We start from the raw sequence: 19507 nt of genomic DNA, 5'->3' as shown, positions 1-19507 counted from the left end.
TAGGATGGTGGCGATTTTACGCTCTAAATAACAAAGACTGACAAAATGCATGTCCTCAAACTGTTGTCCAGTGTAAATAAAGGGGCATAGAAATGATCTGAATGAGGGGATAATTTAATTTGAAATTATAAACTTTATAAAAGCTTTATCAGGTATTAATATTAATGAGGTGACCTAACATTCACCCATTGATTGTCACTGATTAGCTGAAAAGCAGGTAAGTGGACACAAGTAAATATAATATAATATAATATAATATAATATAATATAATATAATATAATATAATATAATATAATATAATATAATATAATATAATTTAATTGCAGGGCAACGATTCATTGCGATTAATCACATCCAAAATAAAAGTTTCTGTTTACATAATATGTGTGTGTACTGTATATAATTATTTTGTATATATAAAGTACACACATATGTATGTATGTATGTATGTATGTATGTATGTATGTACATGCAAATATATACAGTGTATATACATGCAAATATTTTACACAAAATAATTTATATACATAAGTTATATTATATAAATATTTTATATATAAATAACACATGTATCTTAAATATATACATGCATGTGTGTGCATTTATATAAAATCATTATATACAGTTCACACAAACTTTTATTTTGGATGTGATTAATCGTTGCCCAGCATAATATAATATAATATAATATAATATAATATAATATAATATAATATAATATAATATAATATAATATAAAAATGCATATTTTTTTGGTTGAAGTTGTGTTAATTCATATGCATTTTTATATTATATTATATTATATTATATTATATTATATTATATTATATTATATTATATTAATTATATTATATATTAATAACTATTTACAAGTATTTTTAAAAAATCACAAATGACTGAAAAAAAAAAAAAATGGAAATGTGGTCAAAAGGTGTGGGAACCCTTTAACCATCAGTAAGTGATCCCGTTCTGGCAAAGAGGTCCAAATGAGGTCGCATTAGAAATGCCTTCCCTCATTTTGGTATAGCGACTCCTACATCGCCCGAGAGGCTCTCGCTAAACGCTGTCACGGAGACAAATGTGCCGGGGACGGTGTAAATCCAAACCTGTTAAAAGCTCTCAGGGAGATTAATGGATGAAGTGGCAGTGGTGTAGCCCGCACTCTGTCCTGTTTTGCACTCCGGTCATCTCTGATTACAATTAAATCCTGTTTCACATTCTGATGCTTCTCCGCTGGCCCAATCCTGGGTTTCACTGAGCCAGAGAGGATCTGACAGCTACTTTAATACCCTCTCTGCGTGGGCTATCCATCACACCAACACACACACACACACACACACACACACGCTCGTCCCGCAGGTGAGGGCCATGCTCTAGTGACTACAGAACCGGGGAAACAAAAGTGCTGGAATGCTGGTTCAAGAGGCTCACGAGCACACACACAAACACCTACTCGCTACTGGCTCAGGAATGCATTGCGCCCTTGAGTTCAATTACAACCCAGAATAGATTTCCCAAAAAGAAATGAAAAAATGGGAAGAAAAGGCATCAGACCCTCCAGAAAATGATTAGTGGGAGGCCGAATGACCTTTTAAAACCATCTGCTCAGACTGTTTTCTTCCATTCACTCTCTCTCGCGGGTGTCTGGAAGGATCCCGGCTCTTTACGCCACATGTGGAGACGATAGTATCACTGCGAGCTCCTTGACTGTGCTTTATGGCTCATTTTAAGAGGTCGTAACATTGAACGTATGTAATTAATAAAGTTGCTGTACATTTAAGAATATGAAGTGGGATGTACTGCAGTAACGAGACAAGATTTACACCTACAAAGCCCTTGTTAGTAGTTGAGCCGTGGTGTCGATTAACACCCTGTAAACATACTGGTGAAAAATAAATCAACACTAATATATATATATATATATATATATATAGTGCACATCATTCACAGTTTTGAAAAAGCTGTTGTAGCTAATTAGCTCTTTCCTGAAATCTGCTGCCTACCTAGACAGCAATATGGCATCATACAGTAAATGTGCATCTGATGCAAAGGCTGTTTCGCAAGGTTATGCATGTCTTATTGAGAATAAAACAATCATGGCATTTTGACCAACTCTGGGCAGATTAATCTAAGATTATTTAGCAAGAAATATCAACTATAAAAGTACTTAATTCTTAAAGGGGTGGTAAAACACCTTTTTTCAAAGGCTTGATTGTGTTTGTGTTGTAACACACAATGTCACTGTAACATGTTCATGCTTCGTTTTTAAAAATTCGCATTATTTTTCACATTTTTAGCTATTATTCTACACTGCTCTGTCCCTCCTTGTAAAAACGGTCGGATGATTTCCGGGTTCTATGAAGCCCTTCAAAAATACACAATGGGCTCAGACTGGTTAGCTGGCCCAGTGTGTTGTGATTCGCTAACCGCCAAGTGCACGTTGTTCGGAAACGCCACGGCCCTTACCTTTACCGGTAGTTTGTGCTTTGGTGTATTATAAACAATGGCGTCAATATTTCCATACCAATTTGAGCCCGAATCAGACCCAGAGAATGTTAGTGGAGAGGATCGAGCAGAACCTGTTCAAGAACGGCTGAACGTTTCAGAATGGTATGGTTTTTTTTTTTTTTTTTTTTTTTTTTTTTACTGCAGATCTATTGTGATCGCTACTGACTATATTGCACTGTTACTTTTGTATTTTTAGAACGATTGTAGCCAAATATCTCAAGTTCAAGTTACTTTATTTGTACCCGAAGGTAGATTTTGTTTACAGTAGAGTCCTCATACACACATATGGAAAACAAAGGAGCACATATCACACATTATTCAACTTAAGACAGTAAAAATTAGGAAATGGCAACAACAAAAAAAAAAAAAAAAAAAAAACACTGGTCCAGAGTAAATGAATACATACATAAAAGCAAAGTAAACACCTGTGCAAAATATAGCTATGACTTATTCCTCAGTGTAATGGCTGCAGGGACTGTTTTTGTGTCTTTTTGTTCTACACCTGGGGATTATAAACCTATGCCCAGAGGGTAGAAGCTGAAACTCTGTGTGCAATGGATGGGAAACTGTCGTTTAAGATTGAACCAGTTATGCGCTGTAACTGTTTTGTGTACAAGGTCTCCACATTAAGCTGTGGCTCACCAATCAGCCTGCTAGACCACTTTACTATTTGGTTGAGTGAGTTTTTATTTTTCAAAGAGAGGTTCCCAAACCAGGCTGCTTGAGGGTCAAAGAGGGTAATGATGGATTTGTCAATGTGAAAGTGACTCAGGTTCCTCAAACAGAACAGGCGCTGATGCCCTTTTTTACACACAACTTCACAGTTAGTTTCAAATGTGAGTTTGGAGTCTATTATCGTCCCCAGGTGTTTATACGATTGGACGCATTGAACAGTTTGACCTTTGATTGATGTAATATCATGTGTTTGGAATTTTTTTTTTTTTTTTTTTTCTAAAATCAATGAGCATGTCATTTGTTTTGGCTACATTTAGTTGAAGGTGAGACGCCTCACACCATTCAACAAAGTCATCGATGACTGGACCATGACCTGTTTCACTGTCTTGGAGGCTAACAATTACTGAGTCCTCTGCGTATTTAATTATAGTCCTGTTTTCCCACCTGCTCTGGCACATATTTGTGTACAGGATGTAAAGAAGAGGTGAGAGTACGCATCCTTGTGAGGAGCCAGTTGATGAACCAACTTTTTCAGAGAGACTGCCATTCACTCTCACTCTTTGCGTCCTGTTTGTTAAAAAGTTAAGGATCCAACCTACCAGGTTATTGCTCAGGTCAAACTGTTCTAGCAGCCTTGATCTTTTAGATCCTTTTTTGCTATTTGTAGTTCAGCAATGTCACCCCCCTTAAAACATGAGTTTTTTTGTTTTTGTAAGCTATCCTTAACAGTTTTAGTTATCCATGGTTTGTTGTTGGGATAGATGTTCACCTGTTTACATGGAACAATCATGTCTCTACAAAAAGCAATATATGAGCATGTCACATCAGTCCACTCATTTAGGTCATCCCACTTTTTAAACATTTCCCAGTCTGTGCAATCAAAACAGTCTTGTAAGCATAGTACAGATTCATCATTCCAGTCTTTAATTACTCTAATTTGAGCTTTGTCTTTTTAGGACAGTTTTGTATCTGTCGCCAGAACTATTAACCCAATATGAACACTAAACATTGGCTTTACAACAGTAGCCAAATCAAACACAAAACCATGTTTAGCATGCCTGTAGATAAACAATGCATAAAAGCTATAATCAAAGAATAATTTACACTGATCACATAAACGACAACCACAAACATTCCAAGTTTGCTGCGCTGGTGATATTAAACAGAAGTTTGTATGTGTTTGTCGGATAAGTATGAATTAGCCAAACAGCGTTGTCCTCAGTTTACTTCCTACAACGTACAATTAACAATACGAACTATTACAGGAAAACACATCAACGAAAAAATCATACTTGCAGGTTGTGGCTCGTAAACAACAGCTTCTGTTTTTAAAGATGGAACTGCTCCATCTTTCAGGACAAGCCGTTGTGCGAATCCTGCATTGAACTCGCGTAGATTGAGGAAGCTTTCCTCCGGAAAATGTGCAGCACAGAGAGCGACATTTGGATTAAAATTATGAGGGACCGAGTTAAAAATAAATTGTAACTCCACCGTCTTGGGAAGACTGAACAAAGTGGACCTGCAATCTGGGTGAAAATAGCAGCGTTTCGACGGCATGGCGGCAACGACACTCTACTACCACAACAACTCTTCTCCAAAGCAACATAAAATGGCCTCACCCCCTTTATTTATTGTGTTCCCAGAGGAGGGGTTTATGTAAATGTTGGGGTTAGTCAGTGATGTCACTAACCCTGGAGGAATGTCTTGTAGTCCCTACCGGCCGTTTGCTGTAGTCCTTAGAAATTGATTTCTTTAAAAGCAAATATCTCCCTTTGTATTGAACTTTGAGCGTTGTAGCTTGAGCTTTAAATCTACACTACATTTCAAAGTTTGGCATACGTTTTTAATGGTAGGCATAATACTTCTCTTATACCCACCAAGGCAACATTTATTTGATCTAAAATACTGGAAAACAGTTCTATAATAATTTTAATATATTTTAAAATGTAATGTATTCTTGTGATGGCAAAGCAAAATTTTCACAAAGTGAACTGTTTCAGCCAACATTTGTGTGTAATGCGTATTTTTAGGATGTTTTATAGAGTATTTAGCTAAGCAACATGCTCACTTTAAGCTCTGTTGGAATCAGTTGTGGCATCTGTTGTCTTCCTCTATTGGGATGCTGCCTATGTAGGCAGTAGACAGCAAGGCAGTTCACTAGATTTCTGAACGGGGCTTATGAAACCAACTATGGACAGTGTCACAAAATTAAAGAGGTATAGAAAATAAGTGAAAAGTTTACTTGAACACTTTAAAAATTGTAGAAAAGTCCGTCCATCCGTCCGTCCATCCGTCCATCCATCCGTCCATCCATCCGTCCATCCATCCATCCATCCATCCATCCATCCATCCATCCATCCATCCATCCATCCATCCATCCATCCATCCATCCATCCATCCATCCATCCATCCATCCATCCATCCATCCATCCATCCATCCATCCATCCATCCATCCATCCATCCATCCATCCATCCGTAAATATATAGTATAGATATGGTGGAGAAAACGACTAAATGTTTAAAACAGAAGAACTAGTGGTTTGAACAAATCCCCAAGTAGTGCGTTTGGATAAGTGAAGATATGATGGATATCATGTGGTTAGAATCTTGCTTGGGAGAAAGATGCCCGCAGACCAGGCAGAGGTCAGGGATCTTTAGTCTTGAGTCATGAGCCTTTTGATGGTACAGTATATTGCTGTAGGCTGACTGAATCATCTCATATGATGGAGTGATGTAGAGAGCAGTGAAACGGCTGCCTGACCAACTATAAGATCTCCCAATGGTAAACCGAAAAGAGGCTGACAGGAGCACACATTCACTAGGAGCCTGCCGGCCCAGAGGTCTTTAAAAAGTCAACTGTTCTCTTGGTTTTGTTTTTTTGGTCTTGTCTTTAAACTGACAGAGGAACTTTTAGGCAGCTTTACAGAGTTTTTTTTTTTTTTTTTTTGCAAACTCTGCAAAGCTGTAAAGAACTTCTAAAAGTTCTTCTTTTCCTGCTGTCACATTAAGCAGATTCCCCCAATGTATATATCCATATATTTCCAACTTACTGTATATTATTCCATATATTTTCAACAGATATTTCCCAAAAAGTTTTATTCAAAATGTATTAAACCCAGATAGCAAATTGATATTGGGGCGAATCTTGTTAAATTTCGGCTGCGACTTTGGCCCACATACGGCCCAAGATTGTCCCAAAAGCTACTTGCCAGCTTTTAAATCAGATCCATGCCGGAAGCAGACCAAAACTCACCCACAACTTCTTCCATGTCCCCAGAAATCAGCCACGACTGGCCCACAACAGTGGAACATATCAACATATCAAAATAGTTATACATAATATTGGTATATGTTGTGCTATCTTTAACATATTTTAAAAGTAAATATAGTATTTATTTATTTTTAACTGAGATTCTCACCTTTTTCGCTTTGTTTTTCTTTCTGTCTAGTGGAGAGAGTGGTTCTGGGAAGTCTGTGGCCTGTAAGCACATCCTGAAACACCTGGCTGTTCGCTCAAGTCCCAAAGGCTTCGCTTTAGAGCCTCGGATGAAGCATGTAAGTCTGTCCTGTCTGTTAATGAACACAACATACATCCACAGGAGAAATGAACACGTTTTACGGAAAATTCTTGTTAAAATGATTCTGCCTTTTGTAATAATTTGGTCCCCAACGCAATACCAAAATTAGTATTCTTTGTTTTACATTTTTAAATAGTTCAGGATCTATTTGAGCTACAAAATAATTCAAACTTATAAAAAAAACAATAAAAAAAACATGTAAAATATCCTTAACTAAGCTAATGTTTGAATTTTATTTTTATTTTTTATTTTATTTTCAGGAACACTTTACAATAAGGTTCCATTTGTTAACATTAGGTAACTGTGTTAGCTAAGAAAATATTTCTAAATCATTTATTAATCTCAGTTAATGTTAATATCAACATTTACTAATACGTTATTAAAATCAAAATTTGTATCTGTTAATATTATTTAATGGACCAGAGATAACGTGAACTAACAATGAACAGTTGTTTGGTAACACTTTATTTTACAGTGTCCTTGTTACATATGTTACATGTACTTACCATAGTAATAACAGTAAATTATGCATAATTACATGCAGCTAACCCTCAACCAAATCCTAACCCTATAGTAAGAAAATGTTGTTAAATAATATTACACAGTACTTAAATATATAATTACACTGTAACAATGACACCTTAAAATAAAGTGTAACCTTATGTTTTTTATTAACTAATGTTAACAGATTAATAAACAGTTTAACTAATTAAATCCTCATTGATAGTTATTTTTAGTTAATGCATTAACTAACATTATCTATGGGATCTTGTTGTAAAGTGTTACTTTCTAATTTCTTTTTTTTAACCATAAATCTACAGTTGCGTAGCTTATACGCTGTTTTATGTAATGATTATGTTTTATGTACTCATTGTGTTAACATTCAGTATTTTCTCTGTGGTTTTCCTCACGTGTTCTTTTATCTTGACCCTGGAGGTGTTTATGTGCTTTCAGTTACTCCGGTTATCCTTCAGTCATGATAGCCTCAAACAGCTGTTATTCTCTTATTCATGGGAGTATTAGATGCTTTGAATGACTATCCAAAAGCCTGAGGCAGGCAGTTTGTGCTTATGGTTGAATCTCAAAGAAAGAGCCATTTCTTGTTAGCTCAAGACATCATATCCACATACAGAAACTATTAGAGAGGTTTAATGGCCCGGAGCAATGGGTGACATTATTACGCTTGAATTCGTGTGTGTGTGTGTGTGTGTGTGTGATCTCAACACTATTTTGTCTCCTAATGAGCACATTTTATCAATGGTGACTTACCGCCACCTGGTGGAAGCAAGTGTCAAATGCCCATATTATGTGTCTTCATGAGCACAGTGGCATCGTGAGCCTACACATACAGAGGTGGACAGCAACGAAGTACATTTACTTGAGTACTGTACTTAAAGGTACTGTACCTACCTTAATATAACAGCTGCAAACCCAGCAATGCAAGTTTGAGAGGTGGCACCCCGACAAATCTCGCGAGAATCACGACTTGCTTTACGGCATGACGTCACATCAACAACATATGAAGCAGCCTCTATGGAAGACACTAGCACACATTTCTGACGTGAATCATGGCAGAGTCGACGAAGAAAGCGCGGTCGGAAGAGTGCAGAGATGGCTCTGCGTGAGTGGTATTTACGACAGTAACATTAAATACAAGTACTCCACAGCGACTCTGCATAGTGTGCCTTTAAGGAATGGATACACATAGATGTGTACTACTTTTGTAGGGGTGGTATGTAAATAAATAAAAAATGAAGATGATTATGGCTGTCTTTTTTTTATTTTTTATATCATTCTAAAAGCTCTTAATTCCACAGATATTACTGTTAGGTGTATTCACTTGGTATAAGGTACTGCAAGTATTACATACAACAATGCAGCGATAATAAAACAATGCATTGACGTACTTTTTACTTTTGATACTTAAGTACTTTTTAAAACTTAAGTACTTCTGTAAAATCGGCCTTTACAACTTTTACTTGTAACGGAGTAATGTCTAACCAGTAGTATGTGCTTTCACTCAAGTAAGGAAGTACTTTGTCCACCTCTGCATACATACAGACATACACTCGCTAACTTCGCTAAGCACTTCCCCTCAGGGGAATCACCGTAGCCATTTTGAAATGCATTCATCTTCAATTGCATTCGGTGTTTGTTAGGACAGACCCTCAACCACTCTATTTTGACTGAGGGAGCAAGTCTACTCAATATTAAGCATACAATGGAATAAAAAAGATAAATAATACATCTGCTCCATTGCGGATTCCAAGTGATCAAGGGCTTAGGCCTAGGGTGTTTCATCATAAGGAATGATGCACATTCGAGTGAATGAGAAGCTCGCAAGGGGAGGGCATAGCAAATGCACTTTAACACTGCCAAAGGCAGCTTTATATCCTTTATATCAAACGTCTCTCTCTCTCTCTCTCTCTCTCTCTCTCTCTCTCTCTCTCTCTCTCTCTCTCTCTCTCTCTCTCTCTCGCGCGCTCTCTCTCGCTCTCTCTCTCTCTCTCTCTCTCTCTCTCTCTATCTCGCTCTCTCTCACGCAAACACACAATATTAATTAGCGTATTTTCATGATTAAATACACAGCAAAGCAATTATTATTTCTAATTTGGCACCAACTAGAGTACCTATAAAAATGATATCTCAGCCAAAGACCTGGCATGACAGTGGAATTAATGTACAGGACTTTTAAATTGTGGGTGGGGAAATTGCTCACACGTTATTTATGAATTTTTTTGTGCTTTATCATCTTTCTGTAAATGCCTTAATGCTGTCTAGGTAGGCAGCTCATTAGGGTTTGAGACAGAGTCCACGTTGGAATCTCAGGACTGTCGCGATTAATTGTCATATACATAATTTAAATAAATTAAATTTTGTTCAGTGTAAGCCTATTAATAATACTGTGTTTTTATGTATATTATTCTTGGAATCATACATAATATAATAATAATAATAATAATAATAATAATAATAATAATAATAATAAATAAATATAAATATAGCTGCAAGCAGCAATTAAAAAAAAAAATATATATATATATATATATATATGTATGTATATGTATGTTTGTTTTATGGCATTTCTTTATGCGCTTAAATTTCCTTAATCTGGATGGCAACATGTGATTGAATTTTAAGCTGCACAATTATTGTGGTTATCTAAAATAATTGGGTTTTATATAATAACCACAATCAGACGATTAATCTATAATAATAAAAGCTGGGGGTATATCGCGGCACTGCATGCCTGTCCACTATGCCACTGACTCTTTTTTTGTAATTACTTCTTAATTGTTCTGTCATTGTTTGCAGGTGAATGTGATCTTGGAAGCTTTTGGCCATGCTAAGACTCAGATGAACTCCTCAGCGAGCCGTTTCATCAAGCTGATCTCACTGCAGTACTGCGAGAAGAGAAGGACTCTGCTCAGAGGTAGTTTTGACTGCAGTTTTTATGCTTATTCATAGTGCTGCTTGAATACAGGACTAATACATCGTGTTAGCTCTCAATAGAGGACTTCTAATCTGGCGTCCTTCACCTATAGAGGGTGCAATTGCTCTACTAATATTTACAAAGATGATCTATCCACTCTTCTCTCACTGTTTAGGCCGTCTGTACACATATATGCTGGAGAAGTCGAGGGTTATCTGCATGCCACCGCTTCAGCAGAACTTTAACATCTTCTACCTGATGGCTGAGGGGCTTTCAGCAGAGGAGAAGAGTAATCTATACCTAAACAATGTCTTAGCCCACAGGTAACACACGCAATGTAGATATATATGTTATGTCATGCTGTTTTTGTGAGAAACACCTTCTTCTTTTTTTTCCAAGACCTGCCTTGCCAAATCTTAACATGTAGTCAAATATTGTAAAAAAAAAAAACTCTGTATATTGGCAATATTTGTGAATTCGTGGCCTTTTAATTTATGGGAATATTAGTGCTGTGCAACGATTAATTGCATCCAAAATTAAAGTTTGTGTTTACATGGTATTTTTGTGTGTGCTGTATATAATTATTTTGTATATAAATACACACATATGCATGTATATATTTAAGAAATATTTGCATGTATATACTGTATATATATTTATACATAATTTATATTATATATAAATATTTTATATATAAATAAAAAAATTTTCTTAAATATATACATGCATATGTGTGCATTTCTTTATACAAAATAATTATATACAATACACACACATATATTATGTAAACACAAACTTTAATTTTGGATGCGATTAACTGTTGTCCAGCACTAATATACAGTATGAGTATAATAATAATAATAATAAAAATTATATAATATTATATAATATTAATATATATATATATATATATATATATATATATATATATAATATAATATATATATATATATATATATATATATATATATATATATATATATATATATATATATATATATATATATATATATATATATAAATAAAATACATTCATTCATTCATTCATTCATTCCCATAAATTAAGAATTTGTTCTCTCATTTTTAGGAAATCATGGCCACAAATTAAAGTATTCCCACGATTAACTCGTACGTTAGCACGTTTAACTAATTTGTTTTGTTTTAAGTACATTTTATGCACAGTATAGTAATTTTTCCCTCGATTTACTAAATCGTGGCCATGTTGTAATAATTTGTTAAATAATTTTTTGTTAAATTGTGGCCACAAATTAACAATTCGTTCCCACAATTTATTAATTTGTTCCCTCATTTTAGTAAATCGTGACAATTTTGAACTAATGTGTTCCCTTGTTTAGATTTAACTAAAACAAGGGAACAAATTAATTATACATAAAAAAAAAAAAAAAAAAAAAAAAAAAATAGAGCTTAATAAAACATTTTATATAAATCTTAATGGAACAAGGAAATGGACCATTTAAGTTTGTTATTCATATTCATAGGTAAAAAAGAAAATGTTTACATTCATGAATACAGATTGTTCAATGCAATTTGATGAAAGTTTACTACAATTGAAATTCATAAATCTTATAAAAAATGGGGGTTTTTTTGTGTACTGTGTGAATCCAGTTTTTAAACTCTCTGTGACTCCAAGTGTCCACAGCAAATCATGCATGGGGTAAAATGTAAGGTTATCATTAAAAATTGAACGTTCACCTTACTTTGACTTGAATTTGTGAGTATGTTGTTGACAGTTTGAACATCTCAGACTTACTTTAGCGCTCTTAAAGTCCCACACCAATTTCTCTTGTCAAGATGGCACTGCCAACGTAAGGTCTAAATCATCACAAATCTTTTTTTTTGTCTTTTTTTTTTCAGGTGTCTGAGCGCAGCGGCTCCTGGTGAAACCCCTGCAGTAGCTACTGCATGTCCTCAGAGCAGAGAGAAGCTCTCGGCCCTTAAACAGGCTTTGCGTGCGCTCGGATTCAACAGACTGGTACACACATCTTCAAGAACACATTTATCCATTATCCAAAGATGCAAAATTACTACACATGAATTTTTTATTTGGTTCTCTTTTCAAGTGTGTGCAAGAGAGAGAAAGACAATTTGAGAACACATACAAATTTTTCGATTTAAAGTCTACCGGTAATTTAAATCTGGAAATAAATGAATAAATACATTTTGAAATAAATAACAAATTAATTCAACTTTTATTTATATTTAAATGCTTTGCAATTTTGATCAATTTCAATTTTGAAACACATTTTGATCAAAAATTATGATGTGACATCCAACCTTAAAAAGGTACTGAAAATAAATAAAATTGTTTGCTACCTGACTAGAGAAAACAAATAAAAAAAAGGCTGTTGTCTTCCCTTTTGCAAAAAAAACCTTCCCTTGCTTTACTAGGAAATGCTTCCTAGCAAACTTTTAGTTTCAATGGTGTCGACTTGTGTGGATCCCGGTTGCAAGAATTCAAAAAGTAAATGTTTAGCGGGACTGAGTTACTTTCGGTTTCCACTGAAGGACATTGTAAAGGCTGCAAAGAATCTTAAATACGAGAGAACGCTGCAATGGAAAATCTGAAAAACCTGTGTTTTTAGTCAACATTTCAAACTGGATGACAACGTCACAGTTGCTGCGGTCAAAATCCCACACTATATAGTAGATAGGTACTACATTTGGTTTGAAACTTACTTTGCGACCACTAAAAAAAGTGTGTTCTATAAGAATGTGTTTAGTATGAATGAAATTCGGACGTACTACATCCGTCATTTTGTCATTGTCATGTGACCTACATCACAACTGCTTCACTTCTACTTCACAAATGTCCTCATGGGATAGTAAAGTGTCCAATGAATGCGCACTTCAGAATCTCACCGGAAGTAGTAGGTCATCCGGGTTCTTTCCGCCTACTGTTTTATGAATGCTATGAATTCGGACATACTACTAGGCTCACATACTGATTTTCACCTACTATATACAGTAGTACGGAAGTAGGCATATTCAGATGCGTCAAGTGTTTTCGGGCAAACGGAGAGGAAAAACTGAAAGAAACTGCCGTTCTGTTAGTTCCGCCCACCAACCGGAAGCAGAACTCAGTCAGGTATAGGTAAGAATGCTGACAAATAAACGTGAATTTCTCGGTCCAGATAACACAGAGTGAACATTGTTTATTTGCATATACTACCGACATTGTAACAATATGAAGTTACACTATTCGCTATATTTTCATATGCAGGCAGCTTTTTGGATTGCTCTTCCTACATCCAGACATTACTTTATAACCTCAGTAGAAGCTGAGCTGTCTCGTCTAAAGTAGACAAAGTGCTTCTGGTTTTAGGTGAGTCACATATACAGAGATGGAGAGAGTTGGTATGCCTTTGACTTTGACAGCCGCTTCAGACATGTTGTTCTGATTTATGTAGGTTTAAACATTATAACTCATTACACTATGTCTGTAGACTATAAAAACAGACATCTCAGACTAGCATTCAGCCTGAGGCTGTTACTCTGTGTTCTGAGTCAAGTTTGTGTGGTTGGTCCAAACACACACATTAACTCTCACACACACCTGACTTCCAGCCAGACACTGTGTTCTAATCCTACCAGGAACCTGTAAATCAGCTTCATTAAAAAAGGATTGTTCTCTCATCCCATCAGTGCAGCACGACCCTCGATGACCCTCACACACATTAACACACTCGCACAGTCTCTCAGACTGCCGTATCTATTCTACATTCACAATCCCTGTCTATACAACTTCCTCATCTTTTTCTTTTACACAAATATCAGTGGTTCTCAAGATTTTTGACCCAATGTCCAACACAATATTCAAAGACCCTTCATATTTGACAAGATATTTCCTGTGGTATTTCTTCTTTAAATATGACAACACTGCTTGATTTCAAACTTTATAATTGCTATTATTATACATTTTTACTAACTTTATTAATTAATAGACTGTTAATAATTAATTAAACATGATTTTTAGCTGAAATAAAAGAAATTAAAATATAAATATTAGATGAAAAACTTTAGCTTAAATGAAAATTAGAAATGCTGTCTTGGCAACCAACTGAAGTAAATAATAATAATAATAAAAAAATACTAAAGAATATAAGAAAATTACTAAAACTCAAACAATACACAATAACAAACATATTTTTTTTAAATATAAAACATACAGATAAAAGCTAATGAAAAGTATCAAATACTGTAACATTTTAATAATACTAAAATAACTGAGCACAATCAATAAAAAATTATTAAATATAGAGATAGATAGATAGATATATAGATAGATGGATAGATAGACAGATAGACAGACAGACTGACTGACTGACAGACAGACAGACAGACAGACAGACAGACAGACAGACAGACAGACATATAATGTATATATGTGTGTGTGTGTGTTATTTTTCCCCCTCATATGTTCTCAATGTCAGGAATGTTAATGTTGTGTAACTTCTATTGATTTCTGTATTTACATCAGCAAATCATATCAGTGTTTTCAAAAGTGGTTAAACAAAGCGTAGCAAATAATTCCAGCTCAACTTGAATGAGGAAAATTTAATTTGAATCTGTAATATTGGACCCTGCACTCAAATGTGACTGCACTGTGCTCTGTAATCGGCCCCGTTTCTTCAGAGGCCCGCTTCTGTTCTCAGTCCAGTCTGACTCTCAGCACTTTGTTTGTTTGGCTTTCAGGAGGTGGAGAATTTGTTCGTGGTCCTCTCTGCACTGCTGCATTTGGGAGATGTGCGCTTCACCGCCCTGACCGACGCTGACACTGCGTTTGTGTCCGATTTGCAGCTGCTAGACAGAGGTCAGTGGTGCAGCTGCGCCATGAGGCCAGCAGGGGCCGATCTCCTCCACCGAGAGCCCTGGAGGATAGACAGGGGGAAGTGGGCGGGTGACTATGCAGAAAGAACTGTCATACCATCCTGGGTTGTTTACATCAATTCTTACCATGGCCTAATAGTGGAATCACTCACCACACAATGGAAAACTCTCTCTGCCACTCTAATAATACACGGCACCCTCCAGCACATACACACTCTGTCCTACAATTTTGAGCTAATCGCCCCTTTCCAGACACACACACAGGGTCACCTGTTTCCTTAAGCCCTGCAGAGCAGCGGAGCGGAACAGAACGGCCACTCGGTCTCCTTCGTGTTACATAACGACACGCATAATACTGAGCCTGGGTAAACAAGTGACGTCAGCACGCTCAAATATAAAAGCTGATACATGTACATCCCTATGAGGTTTCCGTCATTGTGGATATGAAAGATCACTGTTTAAAATGGGCATATAAACACGTCCCATTATACACTAATGGATACACACTCATGCTCATTACCGTTTGCATTTGGCACCTTGTGTACTGTCATTTAAAAGTACATACTAGGAGGCGTGGATTCATAACAAGACTGTGTTTGTTTAATAGCATGTTGACTCTTAAATCTGATTGGATGAGCCACATTAAAAGTTGTTGAAAAAATGGTGAGTGTGCTGTTTGCATCATGCAAGTACTATCATGTACAGTACAATTTAAGTTAATGAATTGTACAAGCTCATAACAAGTATTTGTGGTTGTAATTATCTCTAAGAATTAAGTTTCAAAAGTTTGGGGTTGCCAAGATTTTTTTTTTTTTTTTGAGAGAGAGAATCAAAGCTTTTCTCTCCAAAGCTGCATTTTTTTTATCAAAACTATAGTAAAAACATATTTTTTTTGTGAAATTGTATTACAATTTAAAATAACAAAGGATTATTTAAAAAATAACTGAAACTTTACCTTTCAAAAGTTCCAGGTATTTTAAATTGTAGTGTAATAATTATAAACAATAAGAAAATAATATATAATAATACATAATATATTAGTATAGTTTAATTAAAATAAGAGGCAAGAAATCGCTGAGAGGTGAAGGCAGTACCTGTCATAAATTACAAGCTTGTGGAAATGGCAGGGCACAAATCAGCTGGAAGTTTCCGGTAGATTCAGTACATTATTCAGATTGCAAATGTGTATTTTACACTTCCAAAGGAACAGACCAGTCATTTGGGTGCTACTGAACTGATTTTTTTTTTTTTAAATCAAGTCTCATTTACTAAGATTTTTATTTTATTTTTTATATAATGATTTTAAATGTGGCTCATCCAATCAGGATCTAGATTTGTAAACCTTTGTAATCATACAAATGTATCTGAATGTGTGTTTTTTTTGTCCTGTAGTGGCTGGGATGTTGCAGGTGAGCTCTGAGGATCTAGGCTCTGCCCTCACGTCGGATGTCCAGTGTTTCAAAGGTACTAGTTTCAGTTTCCAATCAACAGACGGACTAAACACTCTCATTTAAAGTGAGCTTGTTTAGCATAGCACCATGTATAGAGTGAGTCTCATTGCAGAGAGGCGTGCTGACACTGTTCATTGAGATGTACTGGCCTTTCCCCAGTCACAAACCCATCAATGAATGTGGCCTCGAGCGTTTGGCCTCGTATTGTGTTACTGGCGAGCCCAATCTGGCTCGATTGGATAACTGTCTCCTTGTTCAAAATATACACACATAAACACACAGTTCTGTTGCGAGGTCTAGACTGTGCGCGTGCTGTGCCATTATATAACAAGTGTGGAGTATGTATGAATCACATGATGTCTGGATATTAACCTAATTCAGCCATCGAGGACACACAGACCTATTGCCTATAATTACAAGCAGACTTGGCATTGTTTTGTGTCTGTCCGAGATTTGCCCCTCTCTGTCTTTTGCTTTGTCATGCATCCATCCCTCTCTTTTAAAGGGATAGTTCACCCCAAATTTAAATTCTGCCATCGTTTGCTCTACAAACAATGTCCAAAAAACATTGAAGTAATATAAAAGTGGTCAATGTCATTAGTAATGCTATATTCCAAGAATCCATATGATAGCTTTGCATGATGAAAAGATCAGAGATCGAAACGTTGTCCTAGCTCTAGAGTTTATGACAGAAGTAGCAATGTATGCATTATTTTGAGTCAGATCTTTTAAAAAAAATCAGTTGGTCCAATTTACAACATTGGTCTGAGTGTTTCATTCATGAATCTAAGTTATCTGGGTTTTGACTCGATGATCTAATGCATGGCCACGGCAACAGCTGTATCACTGCGGTGGAATTTAAGATGATACAAAATTTCAAGTTTTCCACCTTTATTCTTAAAATTTCTTTAAAGATGATTTTGTTTTCATATATTGTTGAATGTGGATTAGAGTGATTACTTTCATCTGACTGATCACGCTATTATATGCAGCTGGTATGAGTAACAAAATGCTCTGTGGCCAGATTTGCCTAATGCAAAATCTGACACTTCAAATCAACATTTAAATGTCAACTTTTAGAAAAGTAGTCTTTAATAATGTCTGTATTATGTCTGAAAATAATGTTCTCAGCAGTAACTGTTTGTAAATGTGTATATATATAGGGCTATTTAGCCATTTAGTGGTTGCACTATGGTATTGCAGATAATAAATGGTGCAAAATTTTGAGGTAAATATTTTGTACCCTACAATCCCCTTAAAATACAAATTATTCAACTATTTAACATTGTAAAACATAATTCAGAGGCAATAAATACTAAATTAAGGCAATACTTAATACACGCAATACTATCTTGTGTGTACTTAAAACCTAACAATCATCATTAGATTGCCACCCTTAGGCTGAATAATGCAAAGACATTATCCCTCCGCCAAAAGTGTATCTACATGTGTCCAGCGATTAGAAAATAAAACGTACAAAAATGTTTATCATAAGCTAAGACCCAGAATCTGCCACACCTAAATTTACGGTCAGGGGACGTTACTGAAATAAACGTTGACAGTTTTATTTTATGGGTGAACTTACTTGTGTAATTGTGTGAACTAATCTTGCAATTACTTGTTGTTTTGGTTGTTGTATTTCTTAAACATGTCAGAGAGAAATGTCATCCTTACAATGCCACACTTGTGCAGTTTAATACAGTGAGGAAAATAAGTATTTGAACACCCTGCTATTTTGCAAGTTCTCCCACTTGGAAATCATGGAGGGGTCTGAAATTGTCATCGTAGGTGCATGTCCACTGTGAGAGACATAATCTAAAAAAAAAATCCAGAAATCACAATGTATGATTTTTTAACTATTTATTTGTATGATACAGCTGCAAATAAGTATTTGAACACCTGTCTATCAGCTAGAATTCTGCTAGCTGATAGACTAGAATATCTTAGAATTGATTTCTAAGTGGGAGAACTTGCAAAATAGCAGGGTGTTCAAATACTTATTTTCCTCACTGTATATGCAGCAATCAGAGGCCACTGACTGACGGTCAGACATTGGAAGTGTGTGCATCTGGAAGTTGACGCACTGTGGCGGCCATGAATGGCATAGCGAATGCAGTGATTCAGTGTGTGACATCATCAAAGGTCACATCATCGGAGCCCGGGCGCTGTGTGTCCTCCACATTAGCATGTGCCGTGTCCCCTCAGCCAGCACAACCAACAATGGGCCGCTTGTTTTTCAGCCACCCACATGCGTTGTATATCAGTCAAATTGTGACACACTGTCTCCTGTTTGTTTTCCTCTTTGCTCTGTCCCCCTGTTGTTTTGAGCAGTCACTGGCTGTTTTGATTTTTGATTTTTTGATTTTTGTTGTTGTTTACTGCAATCTCTACTTTTTTTATGTGCATCCAGCCCTGTTTAAAGGACCAGCTTGAATTTAGATGCTATTAATGCTCATTTGGTGATGGTCTAGCTGGTGGGGTAGCAAGACTCGGGATGGATGGATGGATGGATGGATGGATGGATGGATGGATGGATGGATGGATGGATGGATGGATGGATGGATGGATGGATGGACAGGCAGATAAATAGATAAATATGCAGACAATACATTGTTGGCTAGATAGACAGAGACAGACAGTATAATAAATAGATGGATAAACAAATAGGTAGATATTTAAGGATGGATGGATGGATTGAACAATAGAACAATTTATAAACCGATAAATAGATAAACCGACAATGATAAATTGGATGGACGGACAGACAGACAGAATGATGGATGGGTGGGGTGGATAATTGGATGGATATTTGGATGGTCAGTCAGCCAAGCAAATTGATAAATATATAGAAAGACAAGGTAATAAATTGTTGGATAGACAGAGAGACAGGCAGAATGATAAATAGATGGATAGACAGGTAGGTACAGGACGGATGGATGGACGGATGGACGGATGGATGGACGGACGGATGGATGGACGGATCGATGGATGGATCGATAGATGGAATGGTAC

The 19507-nt window shown here is 35.9% G+C and overlaps 1 protein-coding gene across 4 annotated transcripts in view; it reads left to right on the top strand.

Annotated features, from left to right (window-relative positions):
* The window catches only part of myo16 (myosin XVI), a 221366-nt gene that overhangs the window by 130666 nt on the left and 71193 nt on the right, over nucleotides 1–19507 (top strand). For all 4 annotated transcript variants that reach the window (XM_084122649.1, XM_084122646.1, XM_084122648.1 and 1 more), the window contains exons 14-19: nucleotides 6635–6740; nucleotides 10079–10196; nucleotides 10372–10519; nucleotides 12072–12189; nucleotides 14910–15027; nucleotides 16437–16508. In XM_084122649.1, coding sequence (XP_083978775.1) covers nucleotides 6635–6740; nucleotides 10079–10196; nucleotides 10372–10519; nucleotides 12072–12189; nucleotides 14910–15027; nucleotides 16437–16508 — 680 coding nt within the window. The remainder of the gene's footprint in view (nucleotides 1–6634; nucleotides 6741–10078; nucleotides 10197–10371; nucleotides 10520–12071; nucleotides 12190–14909; nucleotides 15028–16436; nucleotides 16509–19507) is intronic.

Source organism: Abramis brama (assembly GCF_963993115.1).
Source record: "Abramis brama genome assembly, chromosome: 8".
Taxonomy (NCBI): Eukaryota; Metazoa; Chordata; class Actinopteri; order Cypriniformes; family Leuciscidae; genus Abramis; species Abramis brama.
The sequence above is the reverse complement of the archived record's forward strand: the minus strand, read 5'-3'. Positions and strand labels throughout refer to the sequence as shown.